General features: G+C 41.1%; 2 protein-coding genes across 2 annotated transcripts in view; one reads left to right on the top strand and one right to left on the bottom strand.

Moving 5' to 3' along the window:
• The window catches only part of DPP7 (dipeptidyl peptidase 7), a 23213-nt gene extending 21963 nt beyond the window's left edge, over positions 1-1250 (top strand). The window contains exon 13 of the mRNA XM_055805821.1: positions 412-1250. Coding sequence (XP_055661796.1) covers positions 412-553 — 142 coding nt within the window. The 3' untranslated portion in view covers positions 554-1250. The remainder of the gene's footprint in view (positions 1-411) is intronic.
• On the bottom strand, positions 1220-24446 carry MAN1B1 (mannosidase alpha class 1B member 1). Its single transcript, XM_005231347.4, has 13 exons — positions 24222-24446; positions 21863-21971; positions 21064-21200; positions 19839-19999; positions 18010-18119; positions 16544-16729; positions 14283-14431; positions 13451-13639; positions 12239-12429; positions 11098-11218; positions 8406-8603; positions 7928-8059; positions 1220-7050 (listed from the first exon to the last, which is right to left on the bottom strand). Exons 1-13 carry the CDS (start codon positions 24357-24359, stop codon positions 6847-6849), a joined length of 2025 nt encoding a protein of 674 aa, XP_005231404.3. The 5' UTR covers positions 24360-24446; the 3' UTR covers positions 1220-6846.
• Between the last annotated feature and the right edge of the window lie 15 nt (positions 24447-24461).

The raw sequence follows: 24461 nt of genomic DNA, 5'->3' as shown, positions 1-24461 counted from the left end.
CCTTCTTCTCCAGTGCAGGGCTCCTACAGCCCTCAGGGATGTCGGGTTGTGCAGAACTTGGCACTAAGCTCACGTGCTGGCATTAGAGCATGTTCTTGCACAAGGATTGGCACAAGGGTGTGATAGCCTGCAGCCATCAGTCACGCGAAGTAGACCAGTGTCTCTTGGTGTTAGACTATCAGCCCTCAGGCTTGGAGCGGGCAGCAGCCACCGATGCCAGGGAAAGCTCAGGGCTCCAAAGCCTGCCTCCCAGCCTCCTGGCGGGTGTGACAGCATAGCTTGTTTTCCAGGACATAAACACAAAGTACAAAAGAGAGAATCTGTGCTTCAGTTCCCTGGCTTGGCTTTTCCTGTGCAAGAGGCAAAGAGCGGCTGCCCCCTGACCAGCTCCCCCTGCTTTGCTTTCTCTAGAGGCCGCAATCCAGCTGACCCCCCATCTGTCACAGAAGTGCGCAAGCTCGAAGCGAGCATCATCAACGGCTGGGTGAAATCTGCAGGGCTGGAAAGAGCACGGGAGCAGCACCTGGGAGCTTCCGCGGACAGATGGCTGTGACTGTGTCCATGCCCACAGCATCTGCTGGGCACGCGAGGCTGCACGGAGAGCAGCCTGCCGTGGGTGCTGCTTTGGGAAAGTGTTCTGTGTTCTCTCCTCTGCCGCGATGGTGGAAATTCACCTTTCTGAAGTGTCTCACCTGCCCCTAATCAAGCATCAAAAGAAAAGCAAAAGGCCAAATGACTGACTGAAACTCCAGCCACGCTGTGTGGGTTTCATGCTCACCTGCTGGAAATGAAAAGGCATTATAAATGGTGAAAATAACAAAAGCTTGCCTGGAAGGCCCAAGAATTATCACTGTCCTGAACAGGATGGTTGCATGAGGCACTGTAAGGTTGAAGCGAAATTATTTTTAGACAAAAAGTAAGCATAAGATGACTAGCAGAAAAGTAGAGGTACGGTCATTACTTATACAGGTTCACATGGGACTCCACTAGTGTGACCAATTATATATAATTTGGAAAAAAAAAACCAAAAACAACTCCAGCAGCCTCATCCAGTGCTGTAGGTTTGGGAGGTTTTGTTTGTTTTTAGTTTGAACTTGCACAAGAGATTTCCAGTTGTTGAGCTGGAGATTTATACAAAGTAATCCCGGTGTGTAGTGCTGTCACTCAAGAGCTGTGTATTAGTGACCAGTAAAGCACACCCACTTGAGACACCTTCAGATCTTTTTAAAATAAATTACAGGTTTATTAAACTGTGTGATATAATTTCATGGCTTGGTAGTACAACCAAAGAAGATTAAAAAAGGAGACTTCTCACCTTTCCAGCTGGAGTAAACTCATCTTTGCACATGAACAGGTGGATCCTTACCTACTGGAATTACACCAATAAATACTAGCATAACTGCAAAAATATTAAATCCTAGTAATCAACTGGATGCCTCAGTTGATCCATTTACAATGATTTTATGGCTTAGCAGAGAAGCCTCCCAGGTCATCAGAGGTTTACATTACACAGGCAAAGTCACAGCGTTGGCTTCAGCTCGTTACACTGCTCAAAGACCAAGCGCTGCACCAAGTATTTGTGTGGCTGGGTCCTGCCTGCCATTGCAGCACGATGGGTTCCCATGCCAGTCACGGGTGTTATTGCACAACACTCGGGTGCTGACAAAAGGGTTTTTTTGACCCATTTACCTCTTCCCTGTTAAGTACAAAAAGTCAAAGCTGCTGCTCCCCAGCCCCCGCTGAGGAGCACGGGGCGGAGGCAGGAACAGATGAAGTCCCTTTATCAAATCTTTGAGATATGTACAAATGAAGGACAACAAATGGAAGACACGATTAGTCAAACTCCAGTCCCCAAAGAAAAATGTTTTAAGACTGTTAGTGGACCTACACCCTCAACGAGACCCGTATCATCTCTATTTGTGCTGATGAAAACCTCTGCCAAGAGCTGTCCCCATCCTTTTTGCTCAACACTGGCCAGGCTTCAGCCTTGTTGCTGAAACCCTGGCTCCTCGATGCTGCCGCTTCCAGCCTTGCTGAGACGCTAGCATCTGGTATTCAGCCTCCATGCCCACAGACATACCCCCCCACTTTCCTGAATTTAGATTTGCTGTACCCCAGCAATTATTCAGGAATAGCACCACGTTAGAAAAAGCAGATGGTGAAGACATGCCTGCAGACAGGATGACATCTGGCTTATGTTACCTTTCTAGCAGCATCCTTAGCTCGTAGCAAGCAGGCACCCTAATTAAACCAACCCCACCACATTCAGCGTGAGTCTTTTGGAAGGCAAACTGCACCACCTTCGCCCAGTGGCTTGTTTCATGCCTGTGGGCAGAGGCCCAGGTGTCTTCTGACCTTCCAGAAAGGTAAGAGTGCTTTAATCCTCTTACAACGGACTATACTGAGCTCGTTTTCCTCTTGCAGATTGTACTTGCCCCAAAGGAATCCACATAGTGGGAGGGCCACAAGTGGTTTGATTTATACGGAAGAATGAACTAAAAGCTTTCAGATACCATGGCAAACAGATAAACAAAACATTCATGGACTTCCACACAGAAGATAGATGAGCAGCACTGAAAAGAATTACAAAGAGGCTTCAGGAACTGTGGCAGAATTCTGAAGCCAATGCCACAAACGTCCAAAACCTTTTGAAGCCTTGGGTGTGGAAGAACGGGATCCAAGCGGAAAACCCTGGCTGTGCGGTGCTCTCCAAGCCGAAGGGAAGAGCCCAGCAGCAGCAGTCACTGCTCTTGCCAATCACTGGAACTCGCTTGTGGCTGAACTTCAGGGAACACAAAAGGAAAATGGAGCGTGAGCAAAGTGACCCAAGGCCCCATCCATGGGTGGAGCCCCCATGCTGGCTTGAGATCTGTACCAGCAGGGCTGGTGAGAAAAGGCTTGTTTAGTCTATCATCACGTACCAGCACAAGGAGTATGATCAAGATGCGAACATGGCACAAAACAGTCAGAAATGTCTCTCTGGTCACATGCCTTTAAGTCAGAGCTTGAAAACTGATCATGCAAATCAGCAGGTTCTCCTGGCAAGCCCAAGTCATCCATTTCTGAAGAACTTGGGGTTGGATTTTAGTGGAAGCTGAGACCTCCAGACTTTGACAGCAAGTTCTAGCAATACTTCAGAGACAAAAAAACCCCAAGCCACTCTTCCTCAATCCAAAGTCAGGAAACCCTCAACCCTTCTGTTGAAGCAACAAACTTGCCAGACAGCATCATGGAACTACCCTGGCACGTCATTTTTACTGGTCTTGTTAAATATACCAAGTGTGACACTGGAAACTGGGAGCTGAACTGCCTGTAGGGTTCTTTCGAGGAGTTCACAGCTGCAGGAAAAGGGCAGGAGAAATTCGCAACTGCAAACACGTTAGTTACAAAAACCTATGCTGTCTGCATCCCTCATCACTGCCCTGTCACACTGGTATAAGAAACAAAGCAGATTCTTTGCCTAGTACTTGGACAAGTAAATACAGCTGTATCTGAGCTTGGCATGGAAGGTTGAAAACCCTGTGACCAGAAAGCCATGTGAAATGCAGAGCGGCTCCTGCCAGCCAACGCCTCAGACCTTGCAGAACTGCCAATTTCTACGACCTGTAGTGAGACAGACTTAAGTTCTCAAAAAGTTCCGAGATGAGATGCTAACTGTGGCCCCATCCACCTACTGAATTTTCTCCGAGCAAACAAGTGTTTCTTTCTGAGCTATGGCTTAAAGCCCAGCGTGTGAGACTTCCAAGTCCTACAGCTGTGCAGCACTCCGTGGCTGTGCCCATACCCATCTCTGTTTCTCAGTGAAAGCATAAGCGAACAGTATAGCTGGGTGGGGATGAGTTTTTTTTCTTTTTTGTTTTAATTAGGCAAGGCATTCAAGCTCTTGGAGAGAAACCAGGACAGCTCTTTGTGCAAAAGGACAGAAGAGATGGCCTTTCTGCAACATTTGACTCAAGCATCAGAAGTGTACCGGTAAGCTGAAATACCAAAATGGATTACAGACCCTGCAGTTAAGGCTTTGGCTCAAAGAACCCCAGAGTGCTCAAAAGAAAACTTCTCAAAGACTTGCAAAACTTCTGTTGTGCTGTGGGGGCACACAGTGGAATCGTGACGGGCTGTGAAGCTCCGAGACTAATCTGATGACAAAACATACTATGTTAAGGAAGTAACAATAAGTAAGCAGTTAAAAAGACCTTTGCAAAAGAACAGGAAGAAGCTGATAAGCTTTTATCGTTTTGGTTTGTGCCATTTCACATGTGATACAGGAGTTTGAAACAAACATTTGCTCTCAAATATAGAGCTGAACAATCTTAACTTCAGATTTAAAGGATGAGGACAGTAAAGCCGCACTTTGCAAAGAGATTCCATTTCCCAGGAAGAATTAGGTAGAAAAGAAATCAGTTGGACCAACAGGCTCAGCTAAGACAAGAAGTGTGTTTGGGAAAGTGATGATTTATTATTCTCTCCTTCCTTTAACTCATTATGAAATGGACTATTGCCAATCGTAAGGCAAAACAATTATAATACAGACTCCCACAGTCCCATTTGTAGAGTCAATTACATTAAGACTAGCATAAGACTTCAACAACAGAAGACTTTTGGTGAACATTTATGTGTTCCACTTTCTAAGAAATGTCTTTGTTTCCTCAGTAGGGCTGCCGTCTAGGTGAAACAGCAGCAGAAGTTTTACAATCCATAGCAAAGTCATTAACTAAAGGTTCAATCCCAGCTTCAATTGAAGGCACAAGGCCAAAGCAACACAAGTCAGCTGGACCTGAATAGTCTCACTGAAGTTATCTTTTTTTTTTCTTTGTCTCCAGTTTTAAAGCCTTCAGCTTTTAGCCAAGGCTCAGCTCCTCAAAAACAGAAACCTACTCCACAAGCATTAACAATGAAGGTGTTTCCTCCCACATTTCAACAGCATTTTCCTTCTTTACTGTTTTGTCAAAGAAAACAAAAGTCTTAGGAGCAAATCTGTTGTGCAGACAAAAGGCTACAGCTACTGGATTCCACTGCACATGTAAGTGAGAAACTAATTTCCAGGGTTACTGGTGGCAGGTGAACTGGAGGAACATGAACACTGTGCACAAACTTTGTCATGTCTTGCAAATCCCAGGGTCTCTTTGATGACAGAAAAAGGTGCATTTAAATAGTTTGTAAAATTTGTCCGTTTCCGTAAGCCATCATTGTACATGGAATGATAAATATTCTTTAAAACACTTAAATAGTGGTCCCAGCTTCTGACTCCAGCGAACAGAACTGATCAGCATAAAACAAATAAAGATGCATCTTCCTTTACAAATACTATAAAATACATGTACCCCCTCAGCCACTGAAAAATTAACCATTACAGTCAGATTTCATTAGTTCCACTTCGCAGCCCTAGATTTGGAGGGGACTGTACCTCACTGTCACTACCACACGCCTGCGTACTTCCCATTGCTCCCATTAATGTGAGGGGAAAGAACATTTTGGTGAGAACAACCTCTTTCAGAAATATGAACAAGGACATTTCTGAGAACTTACTGGCGGATACAGGACTGTCCAAGTAGCTACAAGTAGCTTTTCCAAAAGGAAAAGCACTATAGAAAGCAGATTTCCAAATTCATGGTTTAAAATCTATTTGCACATATAAAAATGAAAGATCCCAGGGCTCCCATAAGATTCCTGCCAAAAAAAAAAAAAAGGGTCTGCTTTGTCTTTGAGCAACTGAACAGATTTCACTAATTCTATTTGGGACCAGGAATTCTTGCAATACGTTTAGATTGCTTGCTTTTAATACTATCAATGAAAATAATTCTACCCAGAGTACTCCTAAGGGGGGAAAAAAAATTTCTCCACAGTCCAAAAAATTATGAAGAAGGTGAACTTTGCTGTACATTTGTACACTTGTTTTGAGTCAACAACCACCTTACAATGCAGTATCTGGACAGGAAAGGATGGAAGAAGGCTGACTTAGAATTATACCTAATGTGCTCACAAGCTTTCCCAGTGCCCAACCTCAGAAAGCAGCTTTCAGTCAGAATACCTGAGTCTAACTGATGCAAATAATATATAAAATGTATGTGTAGTTTCACTTGCGTTTCACATTATCTCCTGCATTCCTGCAGATAAGTTAAAAAACTGCAATACCTCTACAAAATTATATACCACTTTGAGCCAAACCAGCAGCAAATTCTTTTCCATCATTCATTTCAGATACAGCTTCAACAGATTGTTCAAAGTGCTCTATAAAACTAAGACACTGTACAACAGATGCTTTGCTGCCACTTCCTTCTTCTAACGTGATGCAGCATAGCTCGGTAGTTTGGAATGACATCAGAGTATCAGGAGCAATACTGACAGCTTTGCTTCTACCTGGGACATTACACTTCTTTGTTTATTCCTCTGAACACCTGAAACACCACACAGTCTTACGAAGGAACAGTGTGTTTCAGCAAATCCAGAATAAACCAGAAACCTGTAGGCTTACTCCTTCTTTCCAGGAACAATCCTGTGCTGTAAGACTACTTGCTGCATTCCTGATATTTAATGAGCATTTAGTAAGACTGATGTGAGTGCATTCTGGTTCTCCAGAGCCCCATGAATGTCATGGTCCACACCTCTGTTCTCTGAACCTCATCATCAATACCAGGAAAACCAGCTCAGTATGGCACAGCTTGTCTGTCCCAGAACCAGGGATTAGATTTAAGACTGACATGAGTTCTCCAAACCAGAGATGCTTCCCCCAAAGGTTTCATTTGTTTAAGCCAAAAAAAAGGTGCAATATAGCATCTCTCCTCAAACCCTGAAAAGTATAGGGACTTGAAGATAAAAATGCCACTAGAAGATCTACTGACACCCAGTCTATGCTGACACCCAGATAGGGAGTGGATGAGCTTCTGTGTTAAATACATATTTGTCAAGGTTGATTAAGTCTATGTCGTCTGAAAACAGCAGAAACATGTATTTGAGTGTTTCCCCAAGGAAGAAGCTCTCCATCTTATCACGTGGCTCTGGATTACTGGGATTCTGGACGTTGTTAATGGAAGTATAACCACCTGTAGGAACCTGTGCCAAAAAAAAAAAAAAAAAAAGCAGATTTTTTTTATATTTCAATATACTAAAATAAATTACTTTTACTTCTTAACATCCAGATGCACTTGGAAATAGTAAGTGCTAAGAAACAGATCAGCATGTTTTTCATTTCAGTCTTGGTTTTCGTTCACATATAAAACTTCAGTTATGAAAAAAAATCTCATTGTTTTTTAAAAGAAACCACAAGGAGGATAAAATGAAGTTAAATGTCCATATGCTTAATTTAAAAAGGTACCACAAAGAGCATCCCCTTGAAGTTTCTGGACAAATGTAGAGAAAGTAGTGCAATTTCCACATTTGACTTGCTCAAAGTACCATACCTATTTCCTCTTAAGAGCAGACCATGGATATTTAATGACCACTGGCATCTAGGCCGCACTTTTACAGCATATCAGAGTGATATCTCCATGAGCACTGTAGTCAGAATGAATACAAAACCCCCTCAATTAAAGCATTAATGCCATTTCATGGCACTATTTATTTTTTTCCCAACTTTAACCAAAGGGTTCCTTCAATCCAGCCAGGTCCTTCTCAGCTTCTAAATTCTAAAAAACGTAACAGCAGAGATCCTAACGGCTTCCAAGAAGAAGCAGAGACATTTCGGTAGTTTGTGTACAGCTTCTGCATTTTACTTTTTAAGCAATGTAATGAAAGTTCTTTCCCTGAACGCACTAAGCGTATCTCAAACTGTAAGGCACCGCATAAACTGAATTTTATTGTGTGTTCTTGCAAATTTCCCCACAGGTACCTGATGACTCTTGAAAGATAACAGGTTTCCAAAGTTCTTGTTAGAGAGCAAGTGAGCTAATACAGTCCTGACAGAAACAAGGCGATTATAAGTTGACCTTACCCGTGTATATTTATTGAAATTCTGCAAGATTTCCCAGCCCCAGTCTTGATATTTCTTATCACCAGTGAATCTATACATATAAAAAAGGCTTTCCACAGTTTCTGGTCGCAGTAAGTTGTGCCTGTCTGCAGGCTGGAAGAGAAAACAAAAACAAAAAACAAACAAACAAAAAAAACCCACAAAAAAACAACAAAAAGGCAAGAATAATTCAGACAGGGAATTTCCTCAAGGACACAAGCAGGAAGAAAAACAGCAATTCCCATCTCCACCTATTCCAAAGAGTTCAGTATGCGTAACAGCTTCTAAATACACTACAAGATTAATTAAAAACAAAGGCTAGGATACACCTAGACTAGCGAGGCAGCAAAACAACAAGCTGCTCCACAGAGCACATCACCAATACCCGGCTGGCAGTTTCAACAGCAGAATAGAGACACAAAAGAATCACAGTTACAGTTCAGGCCAGCTATCTGTTCACCTTAATTTCCACATCTTTGTGGCCCTTTTGCGCATGAAGATTGAAGTGCACGATCTCCGGACTCAGGCCTGTCTCTACTTGAGCATACATCTGGTAACAGGTTTCTATAAGGGCTTCAGCCAATTTCATATGATCAGCAGTCAATCCATTGTGTGCTCCCAGTGCCAAAGTACCAGGCAAAAAGCAAACCAAGTGATCCTGCAAGACAAGACAACTCTTACTGTGGAAAAAATGATACGTGAATACCTGTTTGTTGTGTGTGCCTCTGTGTCCCTATGTGTGTGTCTTTTTTTTTAATTCTTTCTCTTCTTCAAAACACATTTCAGGTACCAAGAACTTCAGGGTAACATTTTAACAATCTGATGTAATATAGCATAAGGCAGGCAGTGTTATTAGAGACACCATTAATTTGGAAAATGTACAAGACACTGGGTTTATGTAAAGTTCTTGAAAAAAAGGTGCCAGGACAGGGCAAGGAAGAAGAGTGTGGTTTTTGGCACACATTACATACCAGCTCCTGAAGGGGGGGTGGGCAGAATCACCTAAAGGTTTCTCAATAGACACACCTAAAGGGACAAACTGACCATCTGAATTTAATTTTAAACTTAAAATGGTACAGAGATGGGAGTCAGCCACAGAAAACAAAGCTTTGGAGAAAGGGGAGAGGTCAGCTGAAGGAGATTTTCTTCATTCTGAAATAATCACCTTAGCATTACTGCAAGAGAGGTAACATCTGTGCAAAGACCGTTAGACTCACTGACACAACTGGAAAACACTGATAAGCCTTCAAGCATACTTCTGCCTGGAAGCTTGCCCCTTTCTTGCAACTCTATTATTTAGGGTAATAGCAATTTTTTACCCCTCATGTCTATAAAGCACCAAAGAAGCAAGAGCATGATTTTTCTAAACTCTGGGATACAGCTGGTTCCCATTCTCACCACTAGCCCTCCAAGACTCTTGTTTACTGCCAGCTGAATGCCATGGATACCAGGCACCTTGAACAAAATATCACTGGTTCTTCATGCATATATGGAAGAGGGGCACCTGAGGACGATCGTGTAAAGAGTATTTCTGCTTGCTTTCCCAAAACAGAACAGCAGCAATGAAAAGACTGCAGAGACGTTCTTGCTCAGCTTTTAGTTGCTACAGCAAACAATTTGTTCAAAGAACAAGAGGAGTGGTGTTACTTCAAGAACTGTGGAACATAATTTAGTTAAACTTCAAAAAAACCTCAACTGTCAAAGTCAGTTGAAGAACACATCAGAAAACAGGTTGTATAAAATGCCCAAATATTCAATTTGCAATACAAGACTGACTGTCCTCCTTCAGGGGCTAATCCACCACTGATACTCTGAATGTAAGAACTGCAGATTAATGTCACATATGGAATTTCAAATAATTCTTACCATTCAGAATGAAATCTCATGTCTCATCATCCAAAAATAGTAAAAACTCTGGTGGACAAGCAGCACCTGTATGGACCTTTAAAAGCTTTGTCCAGTCCTAAAGGAAATGGTTGAGTGTGGAGATTGTCAACACAGACACAGGAGACAAACAGCCCCTTCTCCAGCTGGCCAGGGTGAGATTCCTGTCAAGCCTTTCACCCAATAATAACTGATCAAATACCAAAACTCCTCCCTGGAACAGAAGCAAGTGTACTGACACATGCAGAAATCTAAGCCAAATCTATCTGTCCGAATTAAACTCTGTCATATCTTGGGAAAAGGGAGCCCCTTTACCCAAAACCCAGACTCCAGCCCCACTCACAGCCGGTTTGCAAAGCATTTGGGAAATTCAAATGCAAGAAGCACTTGCTGAAAAACAGAACTGAACATCTCAAAAATGCTACACCAATAAACCAACCAAGTCAAAGAACTCATTAAAGCTCACTTCAGGAATCGAAAAAGTATGTATAAGGCTACACATAATTTAATAATACACCACTCATCTTAAAAAAAGGCCACATACACACACGCTTTACCTGCACTTACACAAGATCTTTAACTGAAAGATCCTAAAACGCATTCTGAAGAGTACGAATGCACAAATTAAGAGCAGGGAGTTAAGGTCAACCAATCTGCCCCACTGGCAAGCAGCATACTTTTTACTCAATAACTGTACATGTAGGAAAAGAAACAAGTATCACAAATGGACAGAATCCTCCAAAATTATCAGGTTGGGGTTTTTTGGGTTTTTTTGACCCAGTAATACAGTATTAGATCACCTGTTTCTTTTGAAGGTAAACCTGAAAAGCCAGGTGTGTAAGGGTCCACACATATTGAATTACGGAAAATAAATAATACACAGAAAAGGCATTACCTCAACAGTTTCAGGTACTGGAATTTTATGATCAAAAAAGGGGAAGGGGAGGAGAGAGGAAGAAAGTTTGACTCCAGCACCAGAATGTCCAGTCTTACAGGAACAGAAGTGGATTTCCTAGATTAACCCAAAGGGAAGGCCCCTGGTTTGCACAGGTGACTAGTATCTACAAACTAATTACTCAGTACTGCCATCACACTGGCTATATATAGTCTGGGCTTTTTTTTCTTTTTCTCCTGAGTTTTTTTCTTTGAAGGGGGGAAAGAGGAAAGACAGAAAAAGCAGCTTTCCCTGTCCATATGTTGATTTTTTTCGTGGTGGTGGTTTTTCTGTTTTCTTTTGTTGTTTTTTTAAATGCAGTTGTACTTCTTACCATCTTGGCACTGAAATGGCCATGAGCAAGCTCTCCTACAAAAGTAAGCTTCTTGGGTTCTGATCGCTGAAGAAGATGCTTTTTCACTCCTTCTATGGCTCTCATATAGTCTTCCAACAGTCTGTGAATTAAAATCATTCCCAGTTGGCTCACATACATGCAGTCAGAACACATTTAATCACAGCTGATGTTCAGCTCAATCCTTTTGGAGACAATTATTTCAGTCTCAAGAACAGTATTTAATCAAATGTGAAGATTGACAAAACGTCTTCAAGTCACCATCAAATGGACATTAATTAGTTAAGTTATCACTACCATGTAGGAATATTGGGTTTACTTTAAGTAAACTCTAAATTTAAAGTATTAAAGAGAACATATCCCCAACTGTTTCTAGGCAGTAACCAGATTCCATTTACTTCCTTTGTATAGATGCACCTGCTGATATAAAGACAAGCCTCAGAGAAGCATGTTATCGCTCTATATGCATTAAACCCATGAACAAGTCCAACATAACTGGCTTATAAGCAGATAAAAACTGCTTAGATTTTTTGTCTTGTTTTGGCAGAAGCCTTGTTTTCCAGCATCTCTAGTTCCTCTGCTCCTTGCAAATGTTCTCTTCCACCTATCCAGTGCAGGTAAGAGAAACTTAAGAGACCAAAAGCAAAGTTTACACAAACGTCAAACTTCAGCCTCCTCTTATTTCTGAGGAAAGTTATTCCTTATGGATTAAATCTCCCACCTCAACCATCCTGTAGGATTCACCTTTCCCTAACAAGCTCAGAGAAAACATAGACATTGTTGGTGAAACGAAGTATTATCAATATTTCAGAAGTGTCTAATTACACCCCCCATCTACTGCAAAGACTTCATTCTCTTCTCCTGTCTATAACACTCCTCACATCTGATGTGCTGAGGAAGAACAGTTTTCTGAAGAGAAGTTCCACGACTAAGCCTAACTCACACTGTTTTTATATCAAGTTACCACAGGTCCTTATTTCTTGCTTAGCTTGCTTTTAAAACAGTGATATTTTCAGTCAGCTATTGGGCACTTACATTATTTCTCTTTAAGCAGCAAACTAAACCAGAAAGTTTTACAGCTCACATAATTCTCACATCAATATGAGAAGTGGAAAGAACTTACTCATTTTCTTTTTTCCCACCCTGAATCCATTGCTTGAGTAAATACTCATAGTAGCTGTCAGCTCTGGCTCCCAGAGTATAGACACCCAAGTGAGTGAACTGCCCGCTATTGGTGTTTATGAACATAGGCACTAGTCCATCATTTTTCCCTGAGAGGGTGTGAACATGCTTCATCACCTCTTCTACAGCTTTCTAAAAGAAATAATATAGCAAACATAAGTTACAGGTAGGAATGATACACAAAACTGTGGCTAGTAACTTCAGGCTGATGACAAATCTTTAAATATTCTTCCTCAAATTAGCATCAGGAACATCAAGTTCAGCTTGTGCAATATATTAAATACAGGGTTGCAAACTTTCTGGCTTGCAAAACATGTTGTTCTGGGTACATTTAAGTACTCTGAAAGAATTATAACTATTTCCATTCCTTCACGTAAGCCCACTCAAAAGCCAGTACTACGGCACGAGACTATGACCTCACTTATTCATATTTACAAAGTAGAAGTCCGGCTAAAATAACAACTACACGAATCATGCAGTAGCTATAATTTCTTTAAATAACTGCACTCTTCAAAACTTGAGCTATGGATACAGTTTACAACAGTAAAACAACATTGCCAAACAAAACGAAGGGTGGAAAGTATTCTTTTCCCTGGAATTATTTTTATTTCAGCTAACTCTTCCTTACACTGTGACCTGCTGTGAGACCCTTATCTAGTGAATCACATTTTAGCTCCCTGGATGCAACACCAAGGTTTTGTTCGTTGCATTTAGGTAATGGCATCAAGAAACCGCACACAGAATTCTAACAACATTAAGCAAGGCACAGTTTCACAGTCCCCTGTTTAGGGGGAGACTTATTTTTTCAAACCCTGACAACCTAGCGTCAAACAAAAATACCAATGATAACAACTGGGGGCGGGGTGGGGGGGGGAGTGGGTTTTGTTGTGGATTAGTTTTGCTGTGAGCTTTTTGTTTGTTTTTAATCAAAAGCTGTTTCTGAGGGAGAAAAATAATTTACCTCCACTATTACTTTTTGGTATCTAAGAAAATAATTGGAATTACTTAGTTTCTATTCCTTCCCTCATCTAAAGTTTCTCAACTCATTTACCATCACTTACAGACTACAGAGACCACGTGTATTGATGGAGTGTCGGTGGTGGAGCTATAGACAGGTGGAAAAAGAGAAAAATATCAGCTGATTCTTCCATACCTGGAATTTCTCATCTCCAGTGAGACGAGAGAGCTCCCTAAATTCCAGCTGAATACTAGTCACCTCTGCCACAGTGCTGTCGGACGTCCAACGAGGTGGATGTGCAGTGCCCCGGCCAATGTTGACATCTGAATATGGTATCTTGGAGGGGGTCTTGAATGCTGGCATAAGCCTGTTCCCAATGTCTTTCTAAAAAAAAACCCAAGAGCACAGGACAAAACAACAAACAAAACAAAACCTAAATACATGAACACATGCACACCCCTTCAGATTTTCTTTCACAAAGCAGAAAGAAAAAGAGAGGATAGCAGCTTAGTTTTAGATGGTGCAGGAAAGCCAAGAATTAGAAAGGGTCATGGATCTATTCATAGTAGTGACTACAGATTTTCTACCTTGTTCCTAGTATTGCATGCCTCATTTGAGTCTGCAATCCCTAGCCACGTGTTGTAATTCTGAAGTCATTGGCTGCATCTAGCTAATCTAAAGAGGTGGCTGACGCTGTAAGACACACAGAAAGGGTGACAAAAGACAACTATGACTCTTTGCCAACCATTTATTTCCTCTTTTGTTTCATGAACTTTATTATGGTCAGCTCTTCATCAACAGAAGAACAAGCATATAAGAATACCTGATAAAACACAGCAAGGCTCTCAGGTTATCCAGAGAACAAAAAGAAGCACAGGCTTAAAAGATTAATGGTAAATCCCTTCCCACTGCTTTAAATTTGAAACTATTAAAAAACAGCAACATTTAACTTTCTGATTAATTTTCCCTGAACTTTGTCCAATATGGAATACATAATCCAGTTTCATTTGTAAGAGTAGTCACTCACAGCTTTTTCCAGGAAGAGGCTATCTCCGGTGAGATGGTAGGTGCTCAGCAAGCCCCCCAGAATACGAATAGTGCTTTCAAAGAGGTTCACATCCACATTCTTATCAAACACTAAATCATTTGCTACCCATTTTCTTGCTTCTTCAAACTCTGCAAAGTATGAAAGGTAGTTCAGTTATGAACTTCTGACATGTTCCAACAACTAGACTAGAGACATTAGTATTCCATATATCCATGACACTTACTTATATCTGTCTACAGAGATGATAAAACTCAAAATGAAGAGCACATGCTGGAAGAAGTTTGCCTACCACTGGCTTAATTCTTATTCAGTACACACCACAGATGCACAGACAGAAATACCCAGCAAAATAAAATAAGTTCCTAATAGTCTAAAAAAAAAAAAAAAAAAGAAGAAATTGAGGATTTTTTATTAAAATACAAAATTGAGATCTTTTAAGTCCACCCATTTGACTTGTCAATTAGTTACATTTGCACAAGAGCCTTCTTAACTTTTAAATTAAATCTTATTAAACCAAAGCTGTTATCTACTAAAATCAGTTACCAGCCATTAGTATAGCCTTTAGCCAAGCAAAGTCCTGGGAAGCCTGCATCCTACTTCAGCACTTAACCCATAAAATCCAAGTATGCAATTTTTTCTCTCTAGAAAGAATGGTTTATCACTGATTCAAAAAAGAATGTAAAAGAAAAAGCCATTTTAGATTCAACAGCCAACTTAGCAGTAGCATCATTCAATGACTGCTTTTGCACAGGGTCTATGTGCATGTGAGTTAGTTTGAGATAGCTTATGCCTTTAACTGTGAAGACTAAGCTAACTCACACCTTCCAGAAACTCCAACTTGTGAGCAGGCGCAGAACAACCAGTTTCCCAGAAATGGAAGGTATTCCACAGGAGATTAAAGCAAAAGGATGCCTCTTTGTTCTCATGAGAAAAAATGTCTTGGATGTTGGGTTAATATTGGGTAAACTGAGAAGAACCACAGAAAAAATTCTGCTGTCACGTTAAGCACAATCTAGCAGTACAACAGAAAAGGTAAGGTCCTCTTTGACAGAAATGTCAGCATTCATCAGCTTAGAAGAAAGATAGGTAATATCAAACAGAACTTTCATTTATATAGCATTTGTTATTCAGAAGAAACCCCAGGAGCTTTCTAAGGCAATCAGCAAAAGAACTGCTATAAAATATGAACAAGCTTTCACAAAGAACCCATTTTCAACACACCTAAATTACTAATAACTTATTTTTAAAGCTCTATGCAGTTCACTATTTTTGTATGAAAAAAATCTGCACACTGTCAACTTGATGAAACTTCAAGATAGCCTGCTCAGACCTAGAGCTGCAGACAAATGATGTGGAGGTTCTGTTCAATTTAATATTCTACACAAACTTCAAAGGCAGAAGAGACAGAACCATGAAAGACTTTGACTGTTCATTGTCCCCTTACTAGCGCTCTGTTCTTCCTATCTTCACACAAAAAATTGCATGATTGATAGAAGTTTACAAAGGTGGCTATCTACACCAAGGTTAAATAGATACAGTTCCAGAAATTTTTAAATACCACTAAAAAAAACCTGCACCACAAAAAAAAAACAACAAAACAACAAACAAAAAAATCCTCTTAAATACTGCATAAACAAGTTTTTTTCAGCAGAATTACAAATTTTTGGCTTAGTTTTTAAAAACTCTTTGAAAGTTTTCTAACATAGTCACTTCCAGAATAAATGTGCAAAAATACAGACCACAGAGTAGTTCAGGAAAGAGGTACTGAATACTCTTTCTCCATCCATTGATTCCTTACAAAAACAACTTTCTTAAATCCAGATATGAAATATTAGTATTAGGTGTGACAAAACACAACCTAGGAGCTCACAGGCTAACTACACAAGACTGATGGGTAGAGAGCCTACAATGTATAACGGCACAAAGATAGCACTAGGGTTTTAGGACAGAAACAAAAGTCAGGAGGCTTATTAACACATTCCTCAGTTTCTAGCAGATATACCCATTGTTATATGTAACAGCAGAGTATTTTTTTTCTGGCTCAAAATTCTATTCCAAGAAAAAGTGTCCTTTAATATAGTAGAGGGTGGTTTTATATTTATTTTTATCCATAAAAAACTAAACTTCTTTGCCACACGCAATAAATGTTCCCCTCAAAGAACTCTAAATGTGTACTGCCTGAACAGAAAAATAAGGAATTATTTTAGAGGGGGTGGGGAAGCGAGGAGAAAAAAAAATACCTTCTTTTAAGCCTAAAATCCACATAGTATCCAAGGCATCAATTAAGGTAAGCCCAAGTCCAAACCATTCGCTGTAAGACTTTGACAAAGGCTTCAGCTCATCGTGGCCCCAGGCAAAATCTTTGTATCCTTTCCATGCGTGGCGGAAGGCTTCTATCACAGCCATCTGACGTTCATTTATGGGCACTGCAAAAGGAAGACAGCATCTCGCTCAAGACTTCTGGCAGGGGAGTTATGCAGCTATACCAAACACCACTTTGCTGCATTCTACCCAAAATAAACTTTCTTCCACACTACATGACCAGTGTAATAGAAAAACCATGCTCATATTCTTTTCAGTACAGCCTCTCCTCTATGGAATAACCAGTCAGTGTTTCTGGTGCAATTTAGCCAGGTGGAAAGAGAGATCTCTCCCTGGCAAAAAAAAAAAAAAAGTCACTTACACAGATAAAACAATCACATGCACAGCTGTTACATGAGTATCAATAAAGCTCAAAGACCTGAAAGTCAGGAAATATCAGAATTAAGATTGCTTAAATCAACTGTAATTCAGCTGCTGAATACATATGCTTAACAATACAATCCTCAGCTAATTTACCACATACCATTTTTTCTTCATCTTCCTGGTCCTATTCATTGCTTTCTTCTAAATTTAAAATCAGTTATGTAAAGTGATTTCTCTTTTTTTTTTTTTTCATTTGATACAAAAAGGAAGAAAATTTACATTTTCCATCTTGAGCAAAGCCATATCTTTTACCATGGCTCTACTGAAATTTTTGCTCGCAATTTGCCATGAAGTTGAGCTCACGTTACACTTCCAACACGAAAAATGTCATGCCCATTAGCTGTTTATAGTTTTGCAACATTTCAGACAAAGATTTCTAGAGTGGGAAACACCAAGCAGCATAACTAACCCCATATATATTAAGCTAGCAAAAGCCAAATATATCACGTTGTAATATGCCACACTTACCATACCAGAACCTCCTCATATGAGCCCAGAAAGCAGAAAAACAGGTTCTTTACTCCACAAGGACAGCAGCTGCAAAACCAAATTCTACAGCTTTCTGGTAAGCCTTAAAAATAGTTCAGTTTAATTCAGGGAGGAAGTCACTTTCCCTGTATTTGCAGAACAAAAGGAAAACCACTGCTGAAAAAGGATGCTGTCCCCCTTTCAAGCTCTCTTTAGACCATCCTTTCTTGGAGAAAAGATGGGAATGTCTGCCTCCTCACAGAGGCTGTATTTCAAAGATTTGTCACTAAAATTTATTTTCAAATTCTGAAGGCTGTCATGGTGGAATAAGGATACTGAAAGGCTTGGATGTCCTAGGTAAATAACCTTTCCTACAGCTTTTTTTTCCTTTAATTAAAATAAATTAATTAAATAGATGTGTTCAGGGAGGAATCGCACAACTTCAACCACAGAAGTGAACAGAAATAAACTTATCATTAACTGCACTATTTACCTGGTTCCTTCTGGTCTTCAGCTTCCACAGATGAAGGTTTCTCTGGTTCCTTTATTTTAATAGACGGAGGTTCAGTGCTTTGGTCAGGTTCTATCACTGCTCCTCTCCAGCTGCCGAAATTAAGATTTAATTTGATCACAGAAAGCCATGCAAATGAATGAGACTTATCCTGCATTTCCTTTCTCCCCACAATACTTTGATAAAACAGAAGTTGCATTTTGTATCAAGGATCAAAATAATTATCCTGTCCACTAGATAATTTTTCTGTTCAAAGAAATTTGCACCAGAGAAATTTTACTGGATTAAGAAATGTGTTTTACAGGCTCTTGGAATTCCATCAAGTATCTTGGCAATGGAACTGAATAAAGAACTTCTAAAAAGAATTAAAACACCTGAGAGTGCTGCACTAAAAGTATTTGGCTACTTACAATTCTGAAATGATCAAAGGAGCCACTAACACTAAATAGTACCACACGTATTATTATCATCAAAAAATCATGAATAAGCACAAAGGACTAGGTGCTTAAAGTACTTGTTTTACTACCAAGGGGTTCACAAGCCTTCCCTACCACCACAGATGCATAAATCAGTTTTTACAGGTTTTTATTAAAAATCTCACGAAGGAGAAGTCTTTCAGAATGGATTTGAGTTCAAGTTCATATCAAGATCAAACAAACTCGACCATGCTATTCAATACATAGATATGTTGACTCTGAGTTTATAATATGCCTCCTAAGGGAACCAGGCTTACAGGACCTTTAAAGTTTATATTGTTTACAGTCAGCATACAGACTCACACAAATCAAATAATTTCATTTCTTATTTTCATTCTTTAAATTTGTAACTAGTTTTCATTAGGCTTTCATTCCTATCCCAAGTTTTCCAGTTACCACCTGTTTAACTCTTGAGTTTTAGCAGAAGTGGAAGCACAGGGATAAAACTCTTCCAAGTCATTCTGAGAGGTATCAGATAATACTAACAGCCAAAATGCTGATGCAGGCACAGTTCTGACGCTAAGATCAGCTCAGCTGTACCAGTGCTGAAAAGGACACAAACATATTAAAAGCCAAGCCTAGTGTTCCAAATCTTAAGATCCGCTGCTGAACTTGTAGTAGTTTATATCCAACTTACATCCTTTCAGGTATACGCAAATCAAAAGATTTCAATCAGTAATACCTTAGGGAATAACTTACTATAAATATAATCACAGCAGCATAGACTTTCTGTAGAAGATACTACCATAGCTGTATAAGGGGGTCTTTGAACTGTATGATTAATCTTTTTTAAGAAAGAAGTGTATCTCATACAGTTACACGCACACAACTGCGTATACTTCTATGGCTTCTTCCAGTTCAGCTTGGGTTTACCATGTTTAGTGGCATCACACCCCTAACCAACACTGACACTGGTATAATTTTCCAAGTCTGGCCAAGGACAAAGACACTTCTGACAGTATAATTGTATCAATACTGGTACATTAGTATTTACTGCAAAACAAATGGCAGAAACCTACAGACACTGAGAATTCTCCTGAGCTTTAAGGGTGTCTAAGTGTATTAGAAATATGGACAGCCTTGTAAGGCTCCAAATACTCTGCAGTTCTATGATGTAAACAGTAAAAACAGAAAAGCCACACATTCACTGAGATTAAATAAATAAACCTAGCAATACCAACAGCTGTCAGGCCAGACCTGAGAACAAATACATGCAAGGAAAGAAATCAACCTCAGATACAGACAAAAAAAGCCCTTACAATTTCCATTCCAACATCCAATGGGTCTTGACAGGGGCAAGGGGGGAGCACTGTAACTTGCTGGAAACACTTCTACCTGATAACGGATTTCTCTGTTTTCTCTTCTTTATCAGCCTGGACCGGCTCTTCTGCAGCCTTGCTGGCATCATGTCGGGTCTTCAGCCTCACATCCCTCCATGGTGGCTTGATCTGAAGATTGGACGGACCACGCCGAACATGAGGTGGTTTTGGCGGCTTCTGAGAAAATAAAGAAAAAAACCATGCTTGGTATGTTGCAGAGATGGTAAAATTTCAAACCATAAATGAACAGCATTCCAGTGTCAAGCACAAACTTCAGATAAATCTTATTTTATATCATATCAGCATGCAAGTTCTGCCCTGAATGGAAGGTATGCTAAAGACCTTGGGTTTTTGTTTGTTTTAAACTTTTGGAAAATTATCCCATCCTTAAGCTTACACTGATAAATCGCTTTTAAACTCCCCTACTGCTACCAGGTATTAATTTAACACAAAGCACTGCCAAAGGACTGTAAAGATATTTGATTCCATTTTACTAGGCACAATGAATTTTTATTCAAACCAGCAAAAAAGCATGAAAAAAAAAAGCTTACAATATGCCAGTGTTAGATAATACCAAAAATTACTATATAGTAATACATGTACATTTGTGCACAACGAGGGGAAAAATTAATACAACATTTCGTAGTCATTAACTGGAAATCCCAAATTTCATGAGGTAAATACATGAATAGCAACACAGTCACCAGTATTCCTCTACTCCACTAACCCACACAGTCAGTTCATGTTTCTTTCCCGTCACACTCCACACAAATGTAATCCTTCAAAACCTACCAACATCTGTTCTGTTTGCTGCTATTTTTCAAGCTACAAAAAAAGCTATTCCAATTCAGTGTGACACTGACTCTACCCTGCATGTCATACTCAGCCACGACTCTACTTAGGCTCCTCACAACAACAGGACTGATGTCCGAGCACTCCGAGTCCAAACAAATGAATCATAGCAGGGAAGCGAAGCCTCAAGTGAGAGGTCACTGTGACCTAAAGTCCTGGCACTCCTAGGTATACCAGTGATTAAGTAATAGTACACTGAACACAAATAAAAAAGGTAAAGCCAAGATATACCATACCAAAGCCCTTCCTGAGAGGAGTGCATTCCACCCAGAGCAGATTTCTATTGCAAGTTATAACTCCTTTCTCCTCAACAACTGCTGGAATCAAGCACCATCTGCAGCTTTTACAAACTTTTGTAGCTTTATAAAACTCATTTCTTCTCATAGTACCTGTGGTGAAAGCTCTGGGTAGTCTCCAAGGTTGGCATCTGCTTTCTGGGGTGCTGGCAGAACAGCTGGATTTGCCAACTTTAATCCAGGAATTTCTGGTTCTGTTCTCTGATCATCCAATGACTTGTTTGTTAGACCTAGACACAAAAAAACTGCTCAACACAAGGAATCAACAGTTTAGGCTCCAGCTAGCAATCTGTAACATTTTGCTGCATTCACATACTAGATGCACCTCCAAAAAGCATTTCCATTCACAAAACTGATAAGCACACAGGAACGGTTAGGCATAAAGCGTCTTTTGGTATTAACACTCTCCCTTAACATACAAGGAGGCTGCTAAAAAGCACATGCTTTGTTTTTAATTCCTATTATTTTAGACACTCAATACAGGCAGTAAGATAGTATCAAAAGTAAATGTGCCTTTGTATTGTAGGAAAGCTTGGAATTTCTAATCTGATGGACAATCAAAACCAAGAGAGGATTATCTTATTAATACTGCTTAGGTTTGGGTTACCAATATTGACATAACAGAAGAATCACACTCAGCCTCCAAATCTTAATCAGTTAAAACAAAACATTCTTCTAGTAGAGATAAAACAAGGAAAAGGCATATGAAAAATATTTGTGATTAAGCAGAAACAAGTCACTGAAACATGTCACATAATATCATCTCATAGATGTGGTTTAATGGATACACCCAGTCATTGTCAATAAAAATTAAAACTAGTTATAATAAATACAACAATCTCTTAAATATAATGCCCCGCTCTGGTAATTCTGAGCTATACGGAACACATACTTTTCCATGGTTCCCCCATGCTTGTGTATGAAATGACTCCACAGACTGCCAAGAAGGCAAACAGGAAGAGAATTACACTCCGCTGTAGTCGAGACAGCTGCTTCCATTTCTTTAGGAGAGAAAATAAGTAAGAGGAAGAGTACTTAGCACAACATTAAGAGCCTACTCATTTGAAAATAAACTCTTATCAGTTCATTCAGAGCAAGAAACACAAACTGAGTAGGTTTAATTTTACCCTCTGTTTCCAACTGCAGGCATCCATTGCTTATTTTCTTTGATTAAGAGAAAAATAGAAATATAACATGCTAGCATAAGGCACAGCAGTCTCAGAGAAACATCAGAGCCACTTGCTCCAAGAACCTCAGAGACTGCCAAGTGCTGAGATTCCCAGAGAGCATCACCTACAGTGCACAGACTTTCATCACAACCTTTGCTGGCTGACCTGTGCATCTGCCCAGATGTCAACTGGGAAATAAGCCAAAAGCCTCTTTCCTCCCTTCTGGCTGGGGAGGGTACTGCAGAACAAACATGCAAAGTAAGAAACAGAAAAAAGTCACAGGAAAACTAAAAATATTACTGCAGCAAAGAAAAAAGGCTCAAATCAGTTAAGCACCTATCAGTGGGCAAGAAAAGCCAGGCATCATGCCTCTAAGCACATGGATCTGTCACACAGAACAGGTCCTGCCACCACAAAGTCACCAACCTGCAGCAATACAAAAATGAAGTAAACCAACAGAATAATGAACAAGACAAACCCACAATGTTTTCAAGTTTAGTCCTGGGCAAAAACGTGTTTTTAAAACTGATGTATATACAGTAAGATCCTGCATGTCAGACAGCAAATGCTACATTAGCCTGAGAAAGAAGTTTTGTGCATTGAGAGAGAGAAGTTGGAGTTAAACGTTAACTGCTAACTTACCATCTTGTTAGTTTTCTAACAGCCCTATCAAAATTTACTAGAGCAGAATTTTGCTTCCAGTTACTGGTTTTGGCATACAGAGAGGAACCTGCAGTTTCCTACAAACCACTTTACACCCCACAGTGCTTCTCATAGTCCTTATCCTCTTAATAACAACCAGAGGCTGCAGATGTTTCAGTGAAGAATTGTCAATGTGTTCATGTTTCTGAGCCCCAAAGCACACATTTCCCATTTTCCTCCCACACTGCTGACAGTATGGAAATCCTGTACACCCTTCCCTACACACACCACAAGATGCTGATTCCACACCTTTACCTTCAGCTCTAACTGCACAGCAAACCCCATCATCATCTCCCAATTCAGAAGGATGCTTAAAACCCAGCAGCCCTGTGTTTCCTCAAGGTAGGATGGAAAAAAGAATCACTGACTGTGGTGTCTTGGGATGGGTGGGAATGAGGCACAAGAATACAACAGGGCATTTACCACCATCTTACTTTTTTTTTTTGCTGACAAAGAATAAGGATAAAAGGAAGGGCAAAACATCTTGTGCCCTATCCGCACACTTCCCTAGCTGTTAAAAAGAGAGAAGTTGCCATACGCTGTGTCCCTAAACAAGTTCTTCATATGCTTCATCTGACCACCTGTAAAGCCTCTGTAGTGACTATATACCTCATCTCCTATCTGCAACAAGGGTTATCTTGCCCTTTTGACTCACATTTTCCCACCCTCCCTCTCCAGCCCAAGACTCCCACTCCCTACCCCCAAGCAGACAAGGTCAATTCCACACGGCTCTGCCGGAGACCCTCTTCTCACACTCAGCCTTCCCACCGAAAGCAGAACTGTTCCCTTTACTATCCCAGGGCAGAGGACGGTGGTCCCCCTTCAAACCCTAAAATAGCAGGCAAAGGCACCAAGACCAAATCTCACCCTGCCGCCACCCAGAGAGCGGGGCTGCCTCCCAAATGCCCACTAGCAGAGGGCAGTATTTCAAACACACACCATATCCTCCTGCCTCAGCTTTGTTCACCAAAATTAAGATATAACTTAGAGCACCCTCAGCCAGCCTGCACTCCACAAACCCCTCCCGGGTGGGCAGATGCCACCCAAACACAGCAGTGTTTGCAGTGAGAGCAGAGGCCCAGCCCGGGACCACCCCTCCCTAAAGCCCAGGGCACCCCCATCGTCAAGTGCTCACAGATTAGGCCTCCTTCCAAGCTCGGAATGGGGGGTCCCAAGCCAGGACCCCACACACACAGTCCAGATGCACTCAAGCCTAGGGTCACACTTCATCGCCCACCCCCTACAGCCCGGCCTTCCCCAGCCCAACGGGGCTCCCTCATTGCCAGGTGCCCCCTGCACCCAGCTTGGCTGTACCGGTCCCCTCACGGCCCGCAGACCCCCGCGGCCCCCGGCCCCTCACGGCCCGGCGCCCGCCCTCACCCGCCAGCAGGAGCGCCGCCTCCAGGCCTTGCTGTTATTGTAGCCGCCGGCCCCCACCGCCTCCTCCGGGCTGAGGGTGACGGAGATGAAGTCCCGTCGCGGCGGCGAGGCGACGGCGGCGGCGGCAGCTGAGTACATGGCGGCGCCTCAGGGGCCGCTGCCCGCTCGCCCGCCACCTCGCGCGCCGGCCGCCATCATCGCTCCTCCCAGCACAGAACCGGGCGGAGCGGCCGCTTCCGG

This window comes from Falco peregrinus, chromosome 1, assembly GCF_023634155.1.
Source record: "Falco peregrinus isolate bFalPer1 chromosome 1, bFalPer1.pri, whole genome shotgun sequence".
NCBI lineage: Eukaryota > Metazoa > Chordata > Aves > Falconiformes > Falconidae > Falco > Falco peregrinus.
The sequence above is the reverse complement of the archived record's forward strand: the minus strand, read 5'-3'. Positions and strand labels throughout refer to the sequence as shown.

Coding starts and splice junctions, on each gene's coding strand:
- MAN1B1 (XM_005231347.4), bottom strand. CDS start 24,359: ATGTACTCAGCTGCCGCCGCCGCCGTCGCCTCGCCGCCGCGACGGGAC. Junction 16,730..18,009: donor TGAAGACCAGAAGGAACCAG/GTAAATAGTGCA, acceptor TTCCTTTTGCAG/TGCCCATAAATGAACGTCAG. Junction 13,640..14,282: donor GCCTCTTCCTGGAAAAAGCT/GTGAGTGACTAC, acceptor GTTTTTTTTTAG/AAAGACATTGGGAACAGGCT.